Source organism: Delphinapterus leucas, unplaced genomic scaffold (genome assembly GCF_059928025.1).
Source record: "Delphinapterus leucas isolate spDelLeu-1000000601 "Yukka" unplaced genomic scaffold, BTC_Dleu_Yukka2 spDelLeu_asBTCV2_sq25, whole genome shotgun sequence".
NCBI classification, from domain to species: Eukaryota; Metazoa; Chordata; class Mammalia; order Artiodactyla; family Monodontidae; genus Delphinapterus; species Delphinapterus leucas.
Genome location: NW_028322234.1, coordinates 17,046,682 through 17,073,093, shown reverse-complemented (window position 1 = coordinate 17,073,093; position 26,412 = coordinate 17,046,682). Strand labels below are relative to the sequence as shown.

The window sequence follows — 26,412 nt, the reverse complement described above, 5'->3', positions numbered from 1 at the left end:
AGGAGACCAAGCCAGGGTCTCCCACCAGGCTACCACCTGGACCCACATCCAGAGAGCAGAAAGTTATAGAAGGCGAGGCAGCCAACCCAGGGCCTCCTGGGGTCAGGTGGGCAGGCAGGGTGTGTCCTGTCTAAAGATGTGGCCCAGCCCAGGTTACCAGCAGGAGCAGGGCCCACTGGGGCCAGTTTCCCCGGAGAATCCGGAACTCTGGAATTTCTATGTGAGATGTCCTGATTTTAAAGCCACCATAACCACAACAGATTCTCATTTTCCTCAGACAAAAGGCTTCTGGGGGCCGGGTCGGGCCCTCCCACCTCCAGTTTGAGATCTTCACCTACTGCCAGCTGCTTGTTGCACGGAAGAGGGTTTAGAGGCCCAGAGGGGGGGACACGGGGGCCCCAGGCCACTCGGCCAATGGGGGTGGACCCCAGACTTGCCCCTGGCCATCCCCTCAGGCTGCCTTGGCCCTGTGTGGACCTGACCACGTGGGCCCCAGGCCTCCATCTGGGGACCCACCAAACTCGCCGGTACCCACTGGGCTGGGCCTGAGACCCCGACCCCAGAGGCAGGGCCGGGGAGGGGAGGGGCCCCTCGGGGACACCTTCCCGGGTGCTTACAGGGCGAGGTCGGCGACGAGCTTCCTCCCTCGGAGGTGGGTTTGGTGGCGGGGGGGAGCGCCAGCCGCGGCAGCCCGGGGGGCGGGGGTGCCAGCATCTGAGCAGAAATGCAGTGACTGGACATTTTGAGCTGGCCACTTCCATTTAACTGGGGGGAACAGAGAGACAGGTGGTTAAGGCGGCGGGCGCCCCCTCCGCCTCGGGCTGCCGTCCACCCCGGGGCTGTGGACCGGCCTGGTGGGCACGGCCGGGACGAGTTTGGTGGGTGCCCGGTGCTCGCCTGACCCCGCAGGCCTCCAGCATCCTGGGATCGCCATGCCTTCCCTGCCTCCTCAGGCTACTGTGTACCCACTGGCTTTCCTTCCACGCCTCCTAAACAGCATCGCTGGACCTCATGGGCGGCCTAGACGCATCTCCCTGCATTTGCCGCGAGTACGCATTCATTCATCCACCACCTCACCCGCAGTTCCCAGATCTGAAAGGCTCCGGACACCAAAAGCTTTGGTGGAAGTCTGGCCAAAGGCGGCCTGAGCTCAGCCGTAACCGTGTTTGATTTGGGGGCTTCCTAGAATACCGTCCGCTCAGACATCTGAAAAAGCCTGAATTCCCACCCGGTCTGGCTCCAGGGGCTGTGGACCCCGCCGTTTGTAAAACAGAAGCTGCCCTGGCAGAGGAAGGGCTGCCTGACACTCGCGCCAGGGCCCCAGGGAGGTCGTGCCCCCCAAACTCACCGGTCCAGGCTGCTGACTGGCCGGATCGCAGGCCAGCGACACAAGATCTTTGAGCGGGTCCTGGGGGTTGAGGTGAGGTGGGTAGCGGATGGCCGTGTGCGGGAAGTAGGTGGAGGCCGTCTGGGGCAGGATGGACGTGGTGGGGAAGTGCAGGGCCGAGGACGGGTGAGGGCTCCGGGCGATCCCTGTGGAGAGGAGGGGGGCAGTGGTCACCAGGGGCTCCCGCCAGGCCGCCCTGTCTCCGAATGACTATGTTTGTGGGTGTGCGTCACGCCCACGCTGTGGCACCTTTAATAATATGAATATGTATTGAATTGAATAATACGAATTGTATTGAATAATACGAATATGTAGACCCAGTGGCATCTGCCATGACCAGGCCCTGCTGTCATTTACACGCCCAGATTCGATGAATCTACTGTGACCCCCACAGAGTTCTGGCGTCACCCCTTGGAGCACTTTTATTTATTTTTATTTTTTTAAATTTATTTATTTTTGGCTTGCAGGATCTTAGTCCCCCAACCAGGGACCTGGGCCGTCGGCAGTGAAACTGCTGAGTCCTAACCACTGGACCGCCAGGGAATTCCCATCACGTCTTTTTTTTTTTAATTTATGTATTTATTTATTTATTTTTGGCTGTGCTGGGTCTTCGTTTCTGTGCGAGGGCTTTCTCTAGTTGTGGCAAGCGGGGGCCACTCTTCATCGCGGTGCGCGGGCCTCTCACTGTCGTAGCCTCTCTTGTTGCGGAGCACAGGCTCCAGACGCGCAGGCTCAGTAGTTGTGGCTCACGGGCCCAGTTGCTCCACGGCATGTGGGATCTTCCCAGACCAGGGCTCGAACCCGTATCCCCTGCATTGGCAGGCGGACTCTCAACCACTGCGCCACCAGGGAAGCCCTTCATCACGTCTTTTTTTAAGACAGAGGATGGGGGCTCCCCTGGTGGCACAGTGGTTGAGAATCTGCCTGCTAATGCAGGGGACACGGGTTCGAACCCTGGTCTGGGAGGATCCCACATGCCGTGGAGCAACTAAGCCTGGGAGCCACAACTACTGAGCCTGCGCATCTGAAGCCTGTGCTCCGCAACAAGAGAGGCTGCGATAGTGAGAGGCCCGCGCACTGCGATGAAGAGTGGCCCCCACTTGCCACAACTAGAGAAAGCCCTCGCACAGAAATGAAAACCCAACACAGCCCAAAATAAATAAGTAAATTAATTAATTAATTTAAAAAAAAATCAGAGAGAACATTTCCCGGCTGTGGTCAGAGGAGGTCCTGACTACTGAATAATAAAAAAAAAAAAAACACAGAGGATGACCGTGGCTCTCAGAGGGAACGTCCTCTGCCCCAGCCACAGAGCAAGCAGGTGGCAGATCCAGGGTTCGAGCCCAGCCTGACTGGCCACACCCTGACCTGGGGCTCGGCTAGCTCTTTCCATAAATGGCTGGTGGGTCAATATTTTTTTTTAATTGAGATATTATTTGCACACTATAAAATCCATGCTTCTAAAGTGTACAATTCACTGTGTTTTTTTAGCACATTCACAGAGCTGTATGACCATTACTACAATCTCTTTTAGAACATTCTCATCCCCTGAAAGGAAACCCCGTCCCCATTAGCACCACCCCCATCCCCTCCCCCAGCCCCTGACAACCAGGAAGCCACTCTCTGTCTGTGGATTTCCCATCAATGGAATCACCCACTGTGTGTCCTTCTGTGTCTGGCTTCTCTCACTGAACATTGTGGTCTCAAGGTCCATCCACGTTGTAGCGAGTGTCCATGCTTCACCCCTTTTCATGGCTGAGTAATATTCCAGTGTGGTATTTGCTATTTTTTTTCTTTTTCTAAACAAGTCAGTGACTTTTAGTATATTCACTTCGTAATTCCAGAACCAGTTCACTGCCCCCAAAAGAAGCCCTGTGTCCACTAGTGGTCACTCCCCCTTCCTCTCTCTCTAGCCCCTGGCCAGACAGTAAATACTTTTGGCTTTCCAGGCCATAGGGTCTCTGATGCAGCTACTCAACTCTGCTCTTGTTGCCTGAAAGCCACCACAGATGACATGTAAACAGATGGGTGTGGCCCTCCGCCAATAAAACTTTATTTACAAGAACGGTGGCAATTGGGGGGCCTGCTTGGCCGGCTCCTAGTCTAAACTGTTGTGCTATTTTGACGTTTGCCTCTGCCCTGTATGTGTATTTGCCCTTGTATGGAACTAAATCATCATTATCACAACCAAGGGGCAACAGGTGACATTCAAGCTTTTATCTAACTCATTGTGATTTAATTCATTCGGTCCTATGGACAGCCCTGGGAGGGGGACGTTTATGAGCCCAGTGGACGGGTGACGGGCTCAGCTCACACCTCACGCTGTCTGTGTGGCTGAGAGCTCCCGTACCCCTGTGTGGCCTGTGTGTGTCCTTCTGCGTGTCTGCCTCCTATTGCGGCCATTCCGCCCCGGGGTCCATCGGTGGGCCGCTTGAGTATGACACATGGGGAGCAGGTTAAGGGGTGAGTCCCGGGCTGCACCTCCATGTACAGAAGGGGAAACTGAGGCCCCAAAAGAGTCAGGCCCAGGTGCTCTCTACCATGGCAGTTGCAGGCTTTCCTGCCCGGGTGGGAGGCTACAGCAATAGGACTTGTGGTCAGACAGCCGGTGGGACTTCACCGCCATAAGTGGCCTGGTTAGAGGGCTCAGCCGCCCCTCCCCGCCCGGGGCCCGCGGTGCTCACCACTGTGCACGGCGATGACGGGCCGGTGGTGCTGGGTGAAGCTGGAGAGGCGGGGCGAGTCCTGGGGAGACGGACTGTTGAAAGGGGACTTGTCCATCTCTGTTTTCTTCACCGGGGATGAGATGCCTGCGGGGAGGGCCAGAGGGTCAAAGGCTGGCAGGCAGGGTTATTCCACTCCCAGGACCCCTGCACCTCCCCGCAGAGCCCCTGCCCCCACTTCTCCCAGCAACCCATGGACGAGGGGCTGGGAGCCCATTGTAAGGAGGGGCAAAGCAAGGCTGAGAGCTGGGAAGGGGGCCGCCCAGGGTCACACGGCCCACGGGAGGAGGAGTCTGACGCCACACGGGCCCCTGGACGACAGAGTCCGGCCCCCACCTTCTCTCCTTCCAGACATAAGTCGGCTCAGGGCTGCCCCCTGCCCCCAGGGACACCAGAGCCCTGGAGAAGGCCACGGGGTGGGCAGAGGACTGGTCCAAAGCCCCAAAGCCCAAGTGGCTCTGTGCTTGTGCCCCCCCCACCGATCCTTACCCAGGGGACAGAATCTTCCCTGTAGGGTCATCGTGAGTATTAAATGCAATACAACATGTAAAGCCGTTAGATCAGGGCCTGGCACACACCCACGCACTGGAATTACTTGCTGCCATTCCTCTGCAGACGGGGGTCTCACTATCTACCCCGGTGGCCCTGGGGAACCCAGAAGGTCTCCAGCTCGGCCTCAATTAATAAAAGGTATAAAATGGGCACATACAGCCTCCGTGGAGGCCGTGGCACAGAATGGACGCTGGCTCAGGAGGAGCCTTGTCATGACATGAAAGACGGATCCCAGAGATGCGGGGCACACGTCCGCCCTGAAGAACCATGAATGCCCCCCGCCTGCCTCCCTGCATCCCACCCCCCACTCCCACCCCCCTCTGCAGAGGTTTTTTCTAGTGACAGCAAAGGATGACGACGTGTCTGAAAAAAGGCAGAGTCCTTGGCCTGGCCCCTCCTCTGGAATTGGGCTCTGGGGATGTGGGGATCTGGAGATAGACATGTTTAGGAATTGTTTTAAAATCCATTTTACAGTGAAACACACCCACTGAGGCCCGCAGTGGATCCACACATGGTGGGGGTTGTTTTTTTTTTTTAAATAGTTTTTATTGGAGTCTAGTTGATTTACAATGCTGCGTTAGCTTCAGGGGCACAGCAAAGTGAGTCAGTTATACACATACATGTATCCCCTCTTTTTTAGATTCCTTTCCCACATAGGTCACCACAGAGTACTAAGTGGAGTTCCCTGTGCTACATGGCAGGTCCCTATTAGCCAGGTTTTTTTTTGTTTTTTTTTTTTTTTTTTGCGGTACGCGGGCCTCTCACTGCTGTGGCCTCTCCCGTTGCGGAGCACAGGCTCCGGACACGCAGGCTCAGCGGCCATGGCTCACGGGCCCAGCCGCTCCACGGCATGTGGGATCTTCCCGGACCGGGGCACGAACTCTCAAAGAGTCGGCAGGCGGACTCTCAACCACTGCGCCACCAGGGAAGCCCTTAGCCAGGTATTTTATACAGAGTGGTGTGTATATGTCAATCCCAATCTCCCAATTTATCCCTCCCTCTCCCTTGCCCCCTGGGAACCATAAGATTCTTTCCTACATCTGTGACTCTACTTCTGTTTTGTAAATAAGTTCGTTTGTACCTTTTTTTTTTTTAGATGCCACACATAAGCGGTATCATGTGATACTTGTCTTTCTCTGACTTACTTCACCCAGTATGACAGTCTCTAGGGACACACTGCCTGCCACCCCGCAAAAGGTGGCCTCTCAGGCTGCACACATCAGGGCCGGGGTCATTCTCTGTGGGTCGTCCTCGGCACCGTGGGGTGTGGTGCAGCCTCCCTGGCTCCACCCACTCGACGCCAGGAGCACCCCAAGTCATGACAACCATAGATGTCCCCAGACATGGCTCAGTGTCCCCTGGGGCAGAGCCGCCCCAGTTAGGACCCCCGCCCTCCTCCAAGGCCCGCCACCGTTTCTGGGGTCTCGGGTTGATGGTTCTGCGAGTAGGCATCTGCGTGGGTCCCCAGGGCTGTCCCACCTGAGATGCTGCTGCATTCCCCCCACCCCTACTGTGGCATTTCCACGTGGGGTGCTTTCATTCTCTGTGATGGCACGGCCAGGGGTGAGCCAGATCTGGGAACCAGCCCCCTGACGGGCACTCAGGCCACCAGCTGCTTTTGCTGTTACAGACGCTGCTGCCCTGGTCGGCTCTGGGCGCATCAGTGTGTGAGCGGGGGAGCGTGTCCTGGGATGCGGTTGGCGGCCCAGAGGGACCTGGCGGCCAAGCGGGGCCTTGGGTACAGGCCCGGGCTTTCCCAGGGACAGGAGGAGCTGGTGGCATCCAGGGCGGCCAGCAGGGAGGAGGCTGGCCCTGCTGTGTGTGCGTGCATGCGTGCGTGCGTGCGTGCGTGTGTGTGTTTGTGTTGGGCTCCCGGCTGGCTCAGGGCTTCAGGGGGAATGAGGTTACGGCTGTCAGACGCTCACTTAGGATTTCCTAGAACAGCCTGTCCTGGATGGAAATAGCCTGGCGTGGACCCTGCCCCCAGCTGCACCTCCGTAGGCCCTTCTAGAGCTTCCTGAGATGGGGCCTTTGGGAGCCAGGGTCCAGGAGGGGGGCGGGGGGCGCCCGGCGCTGCAAGAAAGAGTCACTCTCCTGCCTGCGTTCCTGCATCTGAACAAACATGCTGCGAATGGCCCCACGTGAGCAACCGATGTTGGTTAACACAGTGCCCGTACATGCCCCATCAAAGCACGCGTCTCTCCATTTAACAGGCGTGCCCTTGACCTCCCCGATCCGAGTGGCCATCTTTCTGATTAACATACATATCTCCACGTAAGCGTCAAGCACCCCTACGTCTCCCGTCGAAGACACAAACCTTAACGGACGCACGTGCCTGTAGGTGCCCACCCCCAAGTATCTTTCCACGTGCCTGTCTGTCCCCCGTTTAAGCACATACGCTTCATCTGACAGGTGGGCCTGTACATCCCCCATCTGAGCACCCACCCGTCTGCTTGACAAACTAGCCTGTCCCCCTGCAGTGCCAGCTCCCCTGGGGGGCCCACTGCAGGCAACCACTGGGTCTCCAGGGCCCGGAACACAGGGTGGGCAGAGAGTGTGTGGAGTGTACAGGTGGGTGGACGGAGCGCAGTTCTGCTGGGATCAGCCACCACTCACTGGGCACTTAACACGTGGGATGGCCTCCCCCACTACCCCCAGCACTGCTGACACCGGTCATCCTCAGCGGTCCCATCCTGGGCGCTGTGGGGTGTGGAGCAGCGTCCCTGGTCCCACCCACTGGATGCCAGGAGCCCCGCAGTCATGATGGCTGGAGACGTCCCGGACACCGCCCAGTGTCCTCTGGGGGCAGAACTGACCCTCTGAGAGGTCCTGGGGAGCCAAGAAGTGGTGGAGCTGGGATTCAAAGGCAACTCTGTAACTCCTCAGGCCACGCTCTGCCACCCCCTCCTGCCCTCCAAGTTCAGAAAGAGATGGGGGGAGAGGAGAGAGATTGGAGTTCCCTGCTTCACTCCATATAATAACTGCCTGTGGGAGGCCCATGTTCCCTGGGGGAGGGTCACAGAAGCAGCAAGAGCAAAGCACTCTGGGACCCCCTTTCTGCCCCGCTTGGCTGGGTAATCAGGGAAGGCCTTGGGAGAATGTGGCCAGGAGGAGAAAGGGCACTCCTGGTGCTCCTGGCCCGGGCACGGAAGGGGCAAAGGGCTGGAAGCTGGTGTATGGGGTCGGAGAGATGCGGCTGCAGGGGTCTTGCCTGGGCGGGGCTGGCAAGATTTCCCCCAGGCCTCTGCCCCTCCAGGGCACCGGAGTGAGGAGGCTGGGGCTGGGGGGTTAGCTGGGCGCTGCCCATGGTGGCCACAGCGGAGGAAGGGAGAGAGTACTCTAATCAGCTTAACCCCCTTAATGAACAGCTAATTGGGGACTGTCTAGACAGGAAGCCGGAGGAAGCCAGGAAGAGGAGAAAAAGGAGGAGAAGGATGGGCAGGAAGGGGAAGAAGAGGGAGGGAGAAGAGAGGGAGGAAAAGATAGAATTTATATCTCCCTACGAGCCTGTGAGCACCCGGAAGGCAGGGGCAGGCACACACTAGAGGTTTGTACTGAGACTCCCACAGGAGGGAGTGAGTCTGCCATCACCTGAGGCAACCAATGGGAGCTATAGGAGGACTGACCCCCTCTGGCATTCCCTTCCAGCTCTGTGATTTCCCCATCGCACACCAGAAGCTGGTACAGGCTCCCTCTTTGTCCTCCCCCGTCATGGCCACTTTATTCTCAGTGTAGGAAGGTTGGATCAAGCCCCAGTGACTCTCTCTAGCATTTCCTTCCTTTTAAAATTTTGTTTTTCTTTTTTGAGCATCCTGAATTGAATGCTGGGTTCTTTATTTCCAGCCTCTTTTTCCAATTAAAGCTACAATTTTTCCTCTCAGGGCTGCTGTGGCTACATCAGCACAGGCTGTCTTTCAGCTCCAAATAGTATTCACTTTATATGTAGACAACCTCTTCAATCACAGTGTTAGTGAGAGGTGCTTTTGAGTTCCCAATCAGTAAATGATAGGGCAGAAGTTAACTGTCTCCCAATATCTGCTTTATCCTTCTTCCTTAGTAACAGAACCCTTGATGTGAGATGGGCACATAATTGACCCAAATAAGATTACATTTCCCAGCATCCTTTGCAGCAGAGTATGGCCTTAGGACTAACTCAGGGGCCCAGAGATAAGCAGAAGGGGTAAGTGCACCTTCTGAAAATTATTCTTAAACGGAGAGGACATGCCCAGACTTGACCCTTCTTTCCTGCTGGCTGGAAAGCAGACATGATGGCTGGAGCTCCAGCAGTTACCTTGGACCATGAGGTAGGAATGAAAACCACATTCAGTGGCGCATAAGGCAGGAGACTGAGTCCCTCACATCACACTTGCCCAGGGCGGCTGATGGCTGGACATTTATTTGTGAGAGAAATGCACTTCCTTTTGTATTTTCTGTTATCTACAATCAGACTTAAAGCTTACTGAATACAGGTCTTTATAGAGACAAACTTTAGAAAGATAGGGAACCCACAGAGACAGAACCGTAGGGACACTCTGACCCATAAATTAAAGCCTAGGGCTTCCCTGGTGGCGCAGTGGTTGGGAGTCCACCTGCCGATGCAGGGGACATGGGTTCGTGCCCCGGTTCAGGAAGATCCCACATGCCGCGGAGCGGCTGGGCCTGTGAGCCATGGCCGCTGAGCCTGCGCGTCCAGAGCCTGTGCTCTGCAACGGGAGAGGCCACAACAGTGAGAGGCCCGTGTACCGGAAAAAAAAAAAAAAAAGTTAAAGCCTAATAAATAGAGAGGTCCTCCCAGCATTAGATACCTGGGAGCCCACAATGAGGAAGAGGGAGGAGGCTTGGGACCTCAAATGTCACAACCAGCTGTGTTAGAGACCGATTCCAAGAGATGGGAATTTTATAAAGACATGAACACCAAAGAAACTCTCCTGTTTCCTGGTCACTTATGTGCCAGGTGGTTGCTTAAGTCACATTCTATCGTGTCCTCCTTCCAACTGTCCAAAAGAATGATGGTTTTCATCACTCCCACTTTGAAGATGAGGCAACCGAGGCTCAGAGATGTTAAGTCACCTGCCCAAGGTTACACAGCCCACACATCACACAGTGAGCCAAAGACAGAGCCGGGATTTGAACCCTGGTCTCTCTGATGCCTGAATCTGCCCTCTTTTTCTCTCTCTCTCTCTCTTTCTTTCTTTTATTGAAGAAGAGTTGATTTACAATAATTCAGGTATACAGCAAAATGTTTCAGTTCCATATATATAAGTATATATATGTGTGTGCGTACATACATATATATATATATATATATCAGATTCTTTTCTGTTATAGTGAAACTGCCCTCTTAATTGTAATGTTATGTTGCTTTTCAAGAATCCTATAGGTATGGCACTTTGTATAGACAGATCTTTATAAGAAATCAGACTCTACAGGGAAGAGGGAAAGAGGAGGAGGGAGAGAGAAGAAAACAAATCCTAAGGTATACTGGGTACCTATTATGTGCCAGGCCTGTTTTAGGGACATCAAATGCATTAATTCACTTAATCCCCACAATAAACCTATGGGGTGGGTACTGCAGGTATTAACACCCCCATTTTACAGATGAAGAAGCCGAGGCGCAGAGAGGTGGGGTCACCAGGAAGCTGCAAGGGCTGGGGGACTCGAGTGTCCACGTTCATAACCACTAGGCTATACGGTGGGGTGAACCCTTGTTAAGGGATAAGGGACCGGGGTAGAGACATGCTTCTAAAGCTGGAGGGCACAGACCCCGCTGAGAATCTGAGGAATTCCAGGGGCATCCTCCCCACAGGCTCCTCTGCAAACCATTTCCTTTAAGTGCAACGCTGGTCCACTGAAGAGCAGAATCTTAAGGTGAAGGGGATTTTTTTTTTTTTTTGGCCGCGCGGCGCGTCTTGCATGATCTTAGTTCCCCTACCAGGGATTGAATCCGGGCCACAACAGTGGTGAAAGCATCGAGTCCTAACCACTGGACCACCAGGGACTTCCCAGAAAGGGATTCTTTAGATGAGAACCTGTGATGGAGATGGAAACTCCAAAGAAGGGAAATCTTTGGAGAATGCCCTTAGGGAGACGGTAAGTAAACAAAGAATCAGGAGGAGCCAGCACTCAACAGAAAAAAGCTTCTACGGAACTGCTGACCCTACAGAACAGGAGCCCCATGAAACAGACACTCTGGAGAGGACCATATGAAGACAGAAGAGCAACAAGAAAATCTACCAGGAAAAGGATGCTATAAGAAAAGAGGCGGGGCTCCTATGGAACTGGACTCACAGAGAGCAAGATCCCATGGAGATGGGAATCTTGCAAAAAAAAAAAAAAGACTCCAGGGAAGGACCCCAGTGGAAAGGTAACCCACGTATCAGGACGCTGTAGTTGAGGGTCTACGGCAGACCCGAGGATGAAGCACCCTGTTGATCAGAATCGCTACTGAGTCAATTCTGTATAGCAGGAACCCCACAGAGATGGGCCGTTAACAGGCAGAGGGCAGGAAAGTCGGGCAAGGGATAATCTCCAACCTCCCCGGCCAGAGCGGAACCAAAGAGCTCCGGGAACGCGAACCCGGACTTTACTTCCAACCGCGCGCAGCCTGCGAGACTACAATTCCCAGGAGGCCCCGCGGCTCCAGGCCGACTCTCCGCCCCGGGGTGCCCGCGCAGTGCCTGCCGGAACACGTAGTCACTGTCGCGGTAACCCAGACCGGAAGGTCGGTCAGGCCCCGCCGCCAGCCCCACCTCCTTCCATGTCCTCCGTCCAGTTGCGGCTGCTACTCGTGGGAGAGCTGGGCGAGGTGTAGTAATCGCCGCCGGGGCTCGTGTCCACGTCTTCCTCCATCGAGCCCGATTTGTGCCGCTTGCTCCTAAGGGGCGAGGAAGGAAGCCAGCGACCGGTTACCACGGAGACGGGCCCGGCGGGCTTCGCTACTTCCGGCTCTTAGGGGGCAGGGCGAGGAGGGTGCTATCGCGAGACGTCACGCGAGCCGCGGACTTTCGGCTGCTTCTCAGATGACATCCGCTTTAACCTGCCCATCACTTGGGTGGGACACCTGGGGCCAGGGGCAGGGAGGGACTCGGCAGAGGGCCAAGCTAGCAAGCTAGCAGAGTGGAGACTAAAGCCCTGAAAGCCTGGCTGATCGCTTGACCTACTGTAATCCTCAGAACAACCTGGTAGGATTATGATCCCACTTAGCAGGTGAGGAAACCGAGGCAAACAGAATGTGACCGGCTCACGATCACACAGCATATCTCAGCAAGAACCGATGTCTGTGTTCTCATGGAGTCGCAGGGTCTAGGCCTGTAGGACTCGAGGCTGTGGGAGCCCAGCGTGGGATGTCAGGGCTGGAGAAAGAGTCACTTGGGGGCTGGGTTTTGAAAGATGAATAAGAGTTTCCCAGGTAGAACGTGAAAACAGGGAGAGGAATGAACCAGCTGGGGCCAGATGGAGGGGGGGGGGGGCGTGAGGTGCCCAGAGGTGGGGCCCCGGGGACATACCCGCTGGAGGATGTGCTGGGTAGCGTTCTTCTCATGCCGGTGCTGGCTGGATTTAGGTCATATGCCAGGTGTCCCTGCAGCTCCCCCAGGGAGAAGTTGGGTCCTGTTCCAGTCACCACAGGTGCTGCGGAGGGCGACAGAGAGGAGGATGAGGGAGGAACAAGGTCCAGGGCTGCACTTTGCCTTGGAGGGGTGGGGAGAGCCATCTGGGGGCTGGCAGAACGAAAAGGAACCACTTCTCAGATTGGCCTGATTCCTAATTTGGCTGAAACTGGCCTTATACGATGGGTCAGAAGAACAAGGCCATTGAGAGAGGCCAAGGTCACACTGTGAGGCAGAAGCATAGACAAAGCTGGAGGCCAAGCTTCCCAGAACTCTCAGAGGCCAGGCTCTGCTGATCTGGATGGGAAGGGCAAGGGTTAGGGTTAAGGCAGGATAGTGCCCAGAGGTCCCTGGGGTAGGATTCAAATGGGGGTGTCTGAGGGTGGAGGTAGGTCCCCAGCAGGTCCATAGGTAAGGCAAGAGGACAAGAGGTGAAATAGGTTGCGGGGGGGGGGGCCTCTGGGGTCTCCTGGGGGGGGTGAGGGAGGTCCCAGGAATGGGGGATACTGGGGCAGAAGGTTCTTTAGCCCTTCCACCCAGCATCTGGAGTCTTTCTGGGGAAGAGCATGTCACCCTGACCTTAGACTCTGGGAAAGGCCTGGATACCGCCCTTCCTAGAGACTTAGGCTTGGTGACAAGGGTGGCTGGAGAGGATGTGGGGGAGGGGGGCAGGGTGATGGGCTCCTTCCTCCTCCTTCCCCGAGTCCCTTTCCCTCCTAGAGCCCCCATCCCGAAGCCACTTCTCCTTTCCAACAGTCCTCCCCTGTGTGAGCCCACCCCCCCACCTCGGGTCCCAGCACAGGGTGGGCGGGGACACTTACTCCGGGACACTTGGATGAGCTCAGTGACGCTGAACACACCGGAGGTGACGAAGCTCTCCTGGAAGTCGGTGGTGTCTGGAAAGGAGAGGAAGGATGGGGGTCAGCAGGCGGCCAGCTGAGCTGGGTCTGTTCCCCCCCTTGACACCTCCAGGCTGCCCAGACTCCGGGGGCTGGACACAGCCTGGCCAGTCACCCTGTCTACCCCCCTCCCCAACCACCACAGCCCTGCAGCAGGAGGATGGCCAGCTCAGCTCCTCCAAGCCGACGGGGACTCCTCTGCCCTAACACAGCTGGAGTGGATCTCCTTTCCTGAGTCTCTGCTCAGTCCTTCTCATGGCAGCCTCAGCCAGCCTCCCCTTCTCCATCCTGGGCCTTCACACCGCCTCCCAGCCCTCCTCGGGAGCCCCCGTGCTATGGCAGGCTGCGCACACAAGTGGAGGCCAGACCTGGGTTCGCATCTCAGCTCAGCTGCCCACTCGGCGTGTGATCTTGGATAAGTCACTTTACCTCCCTGAGCTTTGATGCTCCCTGATCTCAAAAGTGGGGACCATACACCCTGTCATCTCGGGTGGTTGTGAGCTATGAATGCTACTACCTAGGAGGGACCAGGTTGCTTCCTTTGCCTCACTCATCACCCCATGCAATGCTGCAGTCTCTTAGCCTTCTGCCTCCAGGCTGTGAGCTCTGTGGTGTCCCCAGTGCCCGGACCAGAGCCTGGCAAACGGCAGGGGCTCAGAACCATGGGGTGAATGGAGGGTCCACAGGCAGCAGTTAAAATCCCCAGTGTGCCCAGACCCATTCCCGCCTAATGTCAAAGGAAGAGGGACCCTCCTCTCTGGGCTGGGGTGGTTTAGACCCATTTCATGGATTTGGAAACTGAGGCTGGCCTCGAGAGGGCGGGAGCACTGGCCCACCCAAGACAGCTGGGAGCAGGCCTGTCACACCCAGAGACCTTCACAGGCAGGACCCATTACCAGGCACTTCCAGTGTCCGTCCCGAGCTGGGCACTGGGGACACAGTGGGGAACAAGACGTACAGGAGCAGCTGCCCTCTTGGACTCACAGCCCAGGGTGGGCAAAGGATGCCACATAAAAGCAGGAAGTCAAAAACACTTGTACATGAATGTTCACAGCAGCATGATTTACAGTAGCTGAAACTGGAGACAACCCCAATGTCCATCAACCATGATGGATACACAAAATGTGGTCCCTCCACACACGGGAACGTCACTCAGCCGTGAAAAGAGGTGAAGCCCTGAAACTCGCTACAACGTGGATGGACCCTGAGAACACGAGAGAAGTGAGAGAAGCCAGACACAGAAGGATACACTGTGTGATTCCATTGATGGGAAACGTCCAGAACAGGCAAATCCACTGAGACAGAGAGTGGGTTCCTGGTCACTCGGGGAGGGGGAGTGACTAATGGAGATGGGGTTGCTTTGTGGGTTGATGAGAATGTTCTGGAACTAGACAGAGGTGATGGGTGCACAGCTCTGTGAATGTACTTAATGTCACTGAACGGTACATTTTAATAGGGTTAAAATTCTACATTTTATGTGTGTTGTACCACAATTTAAAAAGAAAGTATTAAAGATGATTCAGTTAAGTGTGAGATGTGTCAGCAGTGGTGAGGCAGTCAAGGTCGGGAGAGCCTGCTGGGGAGGGGACCTATTTTACACGAAGGGCTCAGAGAAGGCTTCCCTGGGAGGGTGACATTCAACCAAGATCTCAAGGTAGGGGTGGATAAGGCGAACACGTGAGTGAAAATTTGGGTAGTGCCCAGACAGCACCTGGCACAGGGAAACTGTCTTGTGAGAACTGGCTGCCCCGATGAGGATGATATTAAACTTGACGTTTTGCCACCTCCCTGTGGGTTACGATGTTCCTGGCAGCGGGAATGGCTTGTGCAAAGGGCCTGGGGTTGGGATGCACTTGGCAAATCAGAGGCCAACAGGGCTGGAGCTGAAGGAGCCAGAGAGAGTGGTCAGAGTGGAGGTGGGACCCACAGAATGGCAGCTCTCGGCTTTGGGGGAGGGGGGTGGGAGCAGTTCTTGTCCAGGCCCCCAGGGGGCAGCAGTGGCCGCAGGGAGCTCACAGCAGTGCCCAGCTCCTCAGCTGTCTGCCACCCAAGCCCCCTGCTTATGAGCTTTGTGTCCACCATTCATTGAGCAATTACTACCTGCCCAGGCCCATGATGGGAGGCTCAGGACCACAACATCCCGAGGAGGACAGGGCGGTGGCTCCCAGTGTCCAGGGGGAAGTGGCTGTGGCCACTTCCTGCTGACCCAGCTGGCCGACTGCTGTCAGCACGCCCCTCCGCCCCACCCCCACCGGGGTTTCCTGTTTGTGCAGTGCTCGCCCAGCTCCATCTCCAGGGGACTCCCTGGCGGGCGGGGAGGAAGTGATTTCCTCTACCAGACGCTGGAGCTCCCCACGGGACCAGGCCAAGCGCCATGGCCCCCGCCGCCTGCCTTGAACATCTGGCTTGGAGGGAGGCGCCTGGGGATCACAGGAGGTCAAGGAGGACTCGGGTCACAGATGGCCAGTGAGGTGTGGCCTGGGGGCCTGTGAACCTCCTGGAACCATCCAGCCTCCCTGTGCATGCCTGTGACGGACCTTCCAATGGGGATGCCCTCACCCACTGGCTGTTTCTTCCTTTCTCCCTTTTCATCTCTCCTCCTTCCTTGCCCCTAATCTACTATCCCTCTAGTTTCTCTTTTTCCCTCTGCTTCATCCTTCCTTCTCTCCTTTTTTGCTTTCTAGAAATGGTTTTTGAGCACCTACTGTGTACCAGGTCCTGTTCTAGGTACTGAGGACACAGCAGTGATCAAAACAAACACCTCTGCCCTTGAGGAGGTGATGTTCCACTAGGTGAGAAGCAAACACATTTGCAATCACTAAGCAACTAAGCGAATACACACGCAATCACTAACTTCCTCGAAAGGACATAAAACAGAGGGCTGAGATTGAGAGTGGCCGAGGCTGCTGGAGCTGAGGGGCTCAGGGAAGATCTTTCTGAGAGGGAGGCATCTGAGCTGAGACCTGGGTGATCTGGAGCAAAAGGAAGCAGTTAGCTGTCCAGATAGCAGGCACAGCACGTGCAGAGGCTCTGGGACAGGTGGTGCCTGGTGTGCTGGAGGAACAGCGAGGAGGCTTGTGTGTCCGGAACAGAGTGAGCGAGGGGGGGGAGAGGGAGGAGGGGAGGAGGGGAGGGCAGGAGGACTTGGGCTTTTACCCCCGGGAGGTGGGACCCTGGAGGGCTGTGGGCAGAGGATGGGCGGGGCCTGACTCAGGTGCTCACGGGTACCCTCTGACCACTTCAGGAGGACAGACTGTGGGAGGGAGTAGTCAGGGAGCCAGAGTAGAAGCAGGGACTCTGAAGCTTCCAAATCCTCTCTGTCCTTCTGGCTCTGCTCCCACACCCGCAACACAGAACTGAGTTGTCCTACTCATCCACTCAATGTCCCATGAGACTGCAGGGCCCACCAGGGCCTCTCCCAATGGGGGGAGCACCTCAGAGCCCAGACGCTGGAGCTCAGGGTCGGGGGTTCCAACCCCAGCTCCCTGGATGCCCCTGGGAAGGCCCATATTCGTCTCCAGACCTCAGTCCCTGCCTCTGCAAAATGGAACAACTGCAGCACCTACTCCATAGCATGGCTGGGAGGAGTGACTCAGGTGCTCACGCAGGACCACACAGAACCCACAGGGGGCGCTCCGGAAACGATTCCTAAATAAAAGATGGGGATGGGCCCGTGCCCTCCACCCCGCCACCTCCAGACTCACCCAGTGTGATGGGCTTGCTGTCCTCCTGGTCGGAGCCCATCCCCGCCCGGGGACTGCCACTTTGCTCTGCATCTGCAAAGACAGGGAGGGGGAGTTGTGACATCGCAGGGACCCCCACTCAGGAGGGGAGGAGACATCAGCCCAGTGCTAGGCTGGGCCAGCGCCGTGGTCTGGAGCATGGCATGGCCCCCTCCCTGGCTGCTGCCCCAGGGGGTCATGGACGTCTGAGGTCACTAAGCGCCAGCCTGCCTGTGTCCTGAACCATGGCGAGAACCCGAGTGGAGGGGCGGGCTCAGTCGTGGGGAAGTGCTCTCTGAGCCTCAGTTTCCTCATCTGTCAAGTGAGGATAACTCATTTAATCCTGCCTCTGCCATATGAGGTGGGAACTCTCATGCCCATTTCACAGACGGGAAAACAGAGGGCCAGAGAGGTGAGTCCCTGGCCCCTCGGGCCCCCTCCCCACCGCCTCTGCCTTCCGAGTCCTGGGGGCCCAGCCTGTGGTCTTGGGTTGCCACTCAGGATCCCCGGAGAGGGGGCCGAGGGGCATATTTCTGCAGCTGTGACATTTCCGGCCCCACCCGCCGGGCTTGGGGGCTCCCTCCCACCCCGGCGCCCGCCCCTCCATCTTATCTAAAAATAATCAGGCTCCTTGGCAGCCGGGTGAAGCAGACAGACGCTGAGCTCAGCGTTATTGGCTCCGGAGGCCTAGATGGAGGGCGAGTAGAGCCAGGCCCCTCTGCAGCCCTCACACCCTCCACCCCAGACTGCGGGGGAGAGGAAATGGACAAGCCCAGCCAGACAGGACCCCTAGCCCCCCTCCCCCATTTGTCTCTCAGGTCAAGGACAAAGGTGGCGGGAATCACCATCAAATGCCAGAGAAAGAGAATCAGGCCCCTCCCACCTGCCACACTCCAAGGCCCAGAGCTAATTGCTGTGTGACCTTAGGCAAATCGCTTAACCTCCCTGAGCCTCAGAGTTTTCTCTTTCAAATGTGCGAAAGCATCTCACAGGCCTGGCTGGGTTGCCAGGAGGTGGCAAGGAGCTGATACATATGAACTCTAGATCCATGGTGACATCCACCCCGTTATTATTATTACTGTTATTTTTAAGTCCCTAACATGACCACAGATGTTTTTTCTTGTTCTCATTTCATACTTTCCCTTAAATCGTGAAGAGAGCCACAAACCTGGCATTGTTAGTGTACCCATTTTGTACACAAGGAAAAGGGAGGGTTAGAATGACGAAAAAGTGCCCCGCCCCACACCCCTTGCTGTTGTTTTTTTACACAGTAGTGTATCATTTTATTTTTTGTCCGCACCGCTTGCGGGATCTTAGTTCCCTGACCAGGGATCGAACCCGTGTCCGCTGCGGTGGAAGGGCAGAGTCTTAACTCCTGGACCGCCAGGGAATTCCCCTGCCCCTTGTTGTTTTAATTCGGTAGCTAGTGCTTACGTCCCGACATCCAGCAGGCACTTGCGTGAGCTGTCTGGATTCTGCGATGAGACGCGCGCGTTCCCATCCCAGCTCTGGGAACCTCCAAGGACACGTGGTCCCGGGGGCGGGGGTCACTTCCCCTGCTGGGGCCTCAGTGCACCCAGGGTTGCTTTGGGGATAATAATAATGATGACACTTCGCACAACAGTCACTGGGCCCTCGCCGTCTGCCTGGCATCGCGCTTTTGCCTTTGCACACGCTGTGCGCTGAGCACCTACTTGCGGGCAAGACCCAGAGATGCTGTAAACAGCACAGGAGCGGCCCCACCTGCCTCAGTTTCCCCATCCACGATAGGAGCGGATGCAGGCAGCCCTCCTTGGCTGGGCTGAGCAGCCCCTGCGTGGCCGACTAGGCTGGGCAGGCTGGGCAGTGGTGAGAGGGCTGTGCCCGGCTCGGCCCCACGCCCTGTGGCCACTCCCGGGCTCGGGCAGCCAGCGGCCCCTTGGAGCCGGCCCGTCCTGCTTGGATGGCCACATGGCTGGGCACGGGTGGCCACTGGGTTGGGAAGGGCCCAGCTCGGGCAGCCAGCTGTCGGGCTCCAGGCCTTGGGCACAGACCCTCTTCCGGAACCAGCACCCACACGCACTCAGCGGGCAACAGTGCCCGGCTGGCACTCAGGGGCCTACCCGAGAAGGGGGATGTTTCTTGAGCGCTGCCTGTGTGCTTATGCTTTGGAACCAGGCAGCCCAGGCTGTGGGCCTCAGACGCCACCCCTCATCTCTCTGTGCCTGACTCCCCGCATCTGTGAAATGGGCACAATTACAGAATCTCCCTCAGAGGCTGTTCGGGAGGGAAAAGGTGATAATGAATGCAATCAAGGGCCCCCAACAGTGGCTGACATGTAGTAAGCACTTCACCAACTGGAAGGAGGGTTTTATTACTATTATTGCTATCTCCTTGCTGTTTCTGTCTTGGGTGCTATTACTTTACCTTGAAAGCCATGGCCCTAGGCTATGGCTGGCTCTAGTCTGGAGCCCTTATTCACTGCTCTTGACCTCAGCCCAGCCATATCACCTGTTTGAGATTCAGTTTCCTCATCTGCAAAATGGGACTATAATAAAACTCACTTCCCAGGGTTTGTTGGGTCTCCAAGTCAGTAAATAACAAGTGTAAAAGGGTTGGTGCCAAGTTGACATTCAATACATGGTAGGTTTGGGCAGCAATCGTAAATGAGAGTGTGTTTTTAATTTTGGTTTCTAATTGATCATTGCTAGCATTTACAAATGCGATTGGTTTGGGGGTGTTAATCTTGTATTCTGCAACCTTGCTGAACTCACATATTAGTTCTAAGAGTCTTTTTCTTTTTCTGGTAGATTCTTTGGGATTTTCTACGAAAACCATCATGTCGCTTGCAAATAGGGCAAGTTGTATTTCTTTCTTCCTAATCTGTATGCCTCTGATTTCTGTTTCTTGGTTTATCGCACTGACTAGGACTTCCAGAACCCTGTTGACCGGAAGTGGTGAGAGCAGGTGTCCTCATCTTGCTTCTGATCTTAGGGGGAACCCATTCGGTCTCTCACCACTAAGAATAATGTTAGCTGTGGTTTCTGCAGATCCCTTTATTGGGCTGAAGAAGCTCTCTCTCTTTTTTCTCCTATACTCCTGGTAGTTCTTTTTAAATTTAAATAAGTGTAGTTTCTAAATAATATGATGCTGTAATTATAGGCCATCTCATTAAAACTTGTTTTAATTTGATTTTTAGATTGTGTTGAAATATACACAACATAAACTTTACCATTTAACCATTTCTAAGTGTACAGTTTAGTGGCGTTGAGTACATTCATAGTATCTTGTGACCATCCCCACCATCACCTCCAGAACTTTCTCATCTTCCCAAACTGAAACTCTGTCCCCATGAAACACTGACTCCCCACCCCTCCCCCAGCCCTTGGCCCCCATCATCTACTTCCTGTCTCTGTGGATGTGACTCCTCTGGGGACCCCCTGTGAGTGGAATCACACACTGTGTGTCCTTCTGTGTCTGGCTTCTCTCACTGAGCATCGTGTCCTCAAGGTTCATCCATGTTGTAGCAGGTGTCAGAATCTCCTTCCTTTTTATTGTGCCATCTTACTGGCCATGCCGCAGGCCATGTGGGATCTTAGTTCCCCGACCAGGGACTGAACCCCACCCCCTGCAGTGGGAGCACAGAGTCTTAATGCTGGACTGCCAGGGAAGTCCCTGCCATCTTATCTTTAATCACCTCTAAAACCGTGAACTATTTCTCACCCACCTGCTGACCACCTGCCTGTCATTTGGCTCCTGGAAACCCTGTCTTCTGGAGCTGTCCAGTACGGGAGCCCCGAGTCACATGCAACTTGAAATTTAAATTGGCTAAATTGAAATTAAAGTTTCAGGACTTCAGCCGCACCAGTCACCTTTCAATACTCGACAGGCACACGTGGCTGGTGGCGACCGAACTGGACGGCACCGAATATGCCCACCATCACCACACAAAGTTCTATCGGGCTGAGCTTCTCTGGATGTTTCCATGAAAAATCAAGGAAAAAAAAACAAAGAGGACACCGATAATTCTTCCTCCTCCCATCTAGAGGCCCGGTCCTAAAATGGACCTTCCTTCGGTCTGAACAGATGGACCCAGAGTGTATAATGCTAAAGGCCAGCTAATGTCCAATGCCCCAAGATGCCCCAGGCCCCAAATGGGCAGCTTTCATTTGCTGAGTTTTTACTGTGTTAGGAGCTCCACAGCGCCATCTGATTCAATTTACCCAACTGATGAGGGTGGTAAACTGAGGACCGGCTCAGGGAGTCTATATCCCAAAGCTGATGTCAATTCAAAGAAATTGTCTGCCTGGCGCGGAGGTTCCTAACTGGGGTGATCCTGCACCCCAAGGCGATGTCTGGGGATATCTGTGTTTGTCACGACTGGGGGGCTCCTGGCCTTGAGGGGGCGGGGACAGGGAGGCTGGTCTGGGATAGCCCCACGGAGTCATCCGGCCCCCAATGTAAGCAGTGCTGAGGCGGAGGGACTCTGTTCCAGATCCATCCGTTCTCAGTAGGGGCAAAAATTGGTTCTTGGAGCGATGGAGGGGGCTAAAATTTTTTGCTCTTTTTATTTATAAAACATAGATAAATAGATATAGATACAGTATATAAATAGATATATAATATACCTGTGCTATTAAAATTTCATGAGGTGCAGAGATTAGGGAAAAAAACCCTCTAAAAGGGCTCTTTAGGGGGAGGCAATAATGAAAGAAAAGGGTCTTGTACAATGTTAAAGGGCTGTCAAAAGAGAAAGAAGAGTATGCAGCAGAAACTGCAGGTGACCTACCAGGTCTAAGGCATTCACTTCACTGAAAGTCTGCCAACCTCTGCTGTGTGTCCTTGTGCAAGTACTTTTGACATCTCTGAGCCTCCATTTCCTCACCCATAAATTAGAGCTGAACTGCACTACCGTTTACTTCTCTCCTTTGATCACTTGGCAAACTGATTGCTGAGCACCTCCAGGGTGCCATGTGTCTAACACACAGCAGCAACCAAGATGGACACAACTCCCTGCCTTCGCGGCACTGACATCCTAATGGTGGAGTGACAGGCAATGAAGAAGTAAGCAAATAAACCAGGAGTACAATTCCAGGCTGTGCCAGGTGCAAGGGAGGCCATCCAACCCAGAGATGTGAGTGGCAGCCCCTGGTGAGTGAGCGGCTGTGACTGGAGCTCCTGGGAGGGTCGTCAAGGTCACACCGTGTGAACTGGTACATTCCAATAGTTAATACGTGGTGAGTCACTCCTTTGACTATGTTGAGCTACAAGTTTCCCCTCCACTGACTCATCTAATCTTCGAAACTCCCCCAAGAGGGATATGCGATTATCATCCCCATTTTCCAGATGGGGAAACTGAGGCACAGAGAGAGGCAGGCGACATATTCAAACTCAGGCAGCACCAGGTGGCACCGATGGGCCTGGGATCAACCCCCAGACACCCCAAGGCCTCACAGTCCGGTCCTGTGCTTTTGACTAGGAGGTGTCCAGTGGGCCCTTGGAGGGGGCTCAGTTGGTCCTGCCCCAACTCCAGGACTCCTTTCTTATCAGTGGTTTGGAGTGACCCGCTGTGTTTGGACGCTGTTGTCTGACCAGTCAGATAAAGGCCCCAGCTGGGGGTCCCCTGCTGCTCTGCTTTTGCCAAAGGTCCCTTCTGTCACTAATGGTGGTGCTGGGGACAGCTGGGGGCAGATAAATTGTTTGCATATCTCTGTTCCACTTAGGCTGAAAAGCACCCCATGGAAGCAGAGCCCCCAGACCCTACTGTCCATGGGAGCAGAGGCCCCAGACCCTGACGCACAGGCCAGGGAAGTTTCAGAGCACCTCCGCCTCACTGAGGTGGGAGCTGAGGTATACAGTGAGAAGATATGGGATGATGATAATAATAACAGCAATAACAACAATAATAATGGTAACTGCGAAGCACAGACAGCTTACGGAACACCAGATGTCAGGCTACGCATTTAACAGTTTTGTCTAACACCCTCCAGCAATCCTGGATCGAGGCTGACAACCATGGGTTACCCAGAGAGGGTAAGTAAGCTACCCAAGGCCATACAGCAAGGAAAGCTGATGGGCCGACCAGGTTTTATCTGCTCCTCTCAAAAGTATATCCAAGAAAACCATAGTTCGAAAAGACACATGCACCCCAGTGTTCACTGCAACACTATTCACAGTAGCCAGGACACGGGAGCCACCTAAATGCCCATGAGTGGAGGAATGGACAAAGAAGATGCGGCGCGTCTATACAATGGAATATCACTCAGCCATAAAAAAGAATGAAGTAATGCCATTTGCAGCAACGTGGATGGAGATTCTCATACTAAGTGAAGTGAGCCAGACAAAGACAAATGTCATACGCTATCACTCACATGTGGAATCTAATTTTAGAAATGATATAAATGAACTTATTTACAAAACAGAAACAGACTCAAAGATCTCGAGAACGAACTTATGGCTACCAAAGGGGAAATGTGGTGGGGAGGGATAAATTAGGAGGTTGGGATTAACATACACATACTACTATGTATAAAATAGATAACCAACAAGGACCTACTGTATAGCACAGGAAACTATACTCAATATTCTGTAATAATCTATATATGGGTAAAGAATCTGAAAAAGAATCAATATATGTATTTGTATAACTGAATCACTTTGCTGTACACCTGAAACTAATGCAACACTGTAAATCAACTAGACTCCAATAAGATTTACTTTTAAAAAGGGGGGGAACATTCTTGAATGTCTTATTGAATTTTATATCATGTCGATCACGGGCTTTAAAACGTTTGCCTGTTAATGAGTTCTTTCCTGACCTGGTCGCTGTCCCCCAGATCCCCCACTGCCCATCCCTGAATACGTGGCTTTCTGCAGCCCTGCTTAGATCAGGCGTTCGACTTGGTGCTTTGTGCTGCCCAGAATACATTCCCGACCGCACGAGGAAAACATGAACAGGCCAGAGCAGGACCACGGAACCAAAATGCACGCTCTCAGCTGCCGAGTAGGGGATTTTCTATGGGTGTGCCTTGGGGGTGTCTGCAGACTCCACCCGAGCATGGGGTTCATGGTCAAAAAGCATGAGCATCGCTGCGGGTTTCTCAGGGCAGCTGTTGGACTCTTCAAAATCAAAGTCTTTCAAATGCATTGGGGTCATGAAGAAGAGGCTCCAGGTTCCAAACTCATATGAACTTGCGGCATCTTTTAGAAGCTGGAGTCATACCCTGAAACCTGGGCTGAAGCCCCAGCCCTGGCACAACCCGGGGTGTGACCTGGGACTAGTCAGGCCTCTCTCCCCTCTGAGCCTTTTATACATAGTAGTATGTGTATGTTAATCCCAACCTCCTAATTTATCCCTCCCCACCACATTTCCCCTTTGGTAGCCATAAGTTCGTTCTTGAGATCTTTGAGTCTGTTTCTGTTTTGTAAATAAGTTCATTTATATCATTTTTAAAATTAGATTCCACATGTGAGTGATAGCGTATGACATTTGTCTTTGTCTGGCTCACTTCACTTAGTATGAGAATCTCCATCCATGTTGCTACAAATGGCATTATTTCATTCTTTTTTTATGGCTGAGTGATATTCCATTGTATATATGCACCACATCTTCTTTATCCATTCCTCCATTGATGGGCATTTAGGTTGCTTCCATGTCTGTAAAGTGGGCTTTCTCCATTGTTGCCTTACTTTATACGAGTGTGAGGTTGAAATCAGAGGAGCCCCGGGAGGGGAGGGGCCCATCACAAAGGGATAAATACTGTTTGGGTGACAGCATTTTTCCAAACTCAGAAGTTAAAGGACCTTTGTCCCCCCTCTGCCCACAGCCCTCCAGGGCTCCCACTTCCCTGCGGGTAAAAGCCCAAGTCCTCCCCGTGGCCCACAGGGACCTGCACGGCCTGCCCCGTCCCCTCCCTGCCCTCCCCTCCTCCCTCTCTCCCCCTTGCTCACTCTGCTCCAGCCACATGGGCGTCCTCACTGTTCCTCCAAAACACCATGCCTGGTCCTGCCCCAGGACCTTTGCACATGTGGTTTCCTCTGCCCACAACACGGTTCCTTCTGTATCTATGTGGCTCACAGTCTCCCCTCACGCCAGGACCTTCCTGAAAGGTCTTTTTTTCCAATACACACACAAGGCTCTCCAGCACGATGCATGAAGCACAGCTAACCACACTCATGCTAGTATAAGTGAGACTGGCCCCGGACAGCGGCTGTATTTCAAGTGACACCCTGGTTTGGCCTGGGACCAGTTTTCTCGACTTCCCAGGTCCGCCGGGTGTTCACAGGCAGCCTGAACGTCACCACCGCCTGTGGCCTTTCCCTCAAACAAACACATGACCATACCGACAATAGAAATGTAAACTGGATCCCATTGACGGAGTGTACAAACTGTTCTTTCCTGTCCGTGGCCACGAGCCCAAATTTGGTCTGTCCCAGCCCATGACAAAGGCGCCGCCGTGGCCTCCGGTCCAGCCCTTCCCGGCCCAGAGCACCCGCCCCCTTTGCACCAGACAACTCCCTCCATCCTGGTTGCTGAGGCTCCCGCAGTTCCTAACTGGGAGATCCAGGCACCGCCCCGGCATTCATGTCCCAGATGTTTACCGACCACCTACCACTTGCCAGGCACTGGGGAAATGGCAGGGAGCCAAGGCGGGGGAGACAGACAGGAAACGAGCCGACAGAAGGAGCCCGAGATAATTTCGGTGGTTCTAAGTTCCACCGAGGCAATGAAACTGGGTGAGAGGACAGACAGTGGCTGGGGGTGGGGGAGGTGACTTTTGACGGAAAAGTCAGGAGAAACCTCTCCAAGGGCCTAGGGATGGGACGGAGCCAGCCATGGGGAGAGCTGAGGGCAGATGGCACAGCAAGTGCAAAGGCCCCGGGGCAGGAACAAACATGGGATGTTTGGGGAACAGAGAGAGCACGTGGCCCCAGCACGTACACAGAGCGGGGAGACATGAGACCACTCAGGGCCCCGTGGGCCGCGTGGGAAGCTTGGGTTTTAGTCTCAAGGGCGATGATCTATGTTACATTTTAAAACGTCTCTGGTGATGAGGGTGTGGAGAAATTGGAACCTTCGTGCACGGCTGACGGGAATGTAAAATGGTGCAGCCATAGCGGAAAATGGCTTGGCGGTCCCTCCAAAGTTAAACATAGAATCACCAACGTGACCCACGCCTACGTATACGCCCAAAAGAATTGAAAACAGATACTTGCCCACCCATGTTCACAGCAGCATGATTCATAGTAGCCAAAAGGCGGAAACACCCCAAATATCCAACAACAGGTGACGGATACACAAAATGTGGTCCATCCCTATAGTGGAATATTACTCAGCCTTAAAAAGGAAGGAAATTCTGACACTCGTTACAGCATGGATGAACCTTGAGGACATGATGCTCAGTGAGATAAACCAGACACAGAAGGACAAATACTGACTGATTCCACTCACAGGAGGTCCCTAGAAGACTCAAATCCATAGAGACAGGAAGTAGATGGTGGGGGCCAGGGCCTGGGGGAGGGGCTGGGGAGTGTTTAATGGGG

The 26,412-nt window shown here is 54.4% G+C and overlaps 1 protein-coding gene across 4 annotated transcripts in view; it reads right to left on the bottom strand.

Moving 5' to 3' along the window:
• The window catches only part of NFIC (nuclear factor I C), a 61,417-nt gene that overhangs the window by 8,329 nt on the left and 26,676 nt on the right, over positions 1-26,412 (bottom strand). For 2 of the 4 annotated variants that reach the window (XM_089905684.1, XM_022557656.2), the window contains exons 3-9: positions 16,873-16,944; positions 13,091-13,165; positions 12,168-12,291; positions 11,412-11,536; positions 4,072-4,197; positions 1,349-1,533; positions 618-765 (exon numbers count right to left, since the gene is read on the bottom strand). In XM_089905684.1, the coding sequence (XP_089761810.1) occupies positions 618-765; positions 1,349-1,533; positions 4,072-4,197; positions 11,412-11,536; positions 12,168-12,291; positions 13,091-13,165; positions 16,873-16,944 (855 nt within the window). The remainder of the gene's footprint in view (positions 1-617; positions 766-1,348; positions 1,534-4,071; positions 4,198-11,411; positions 11,537-12,167; positions 12,292-13,090; positions 13,166-16,872; positions 16,945-26,412) is intronic. The other 2 variants (XM_022557660.2, XM_022557658.2) reach the window with 1 other exon arrangement.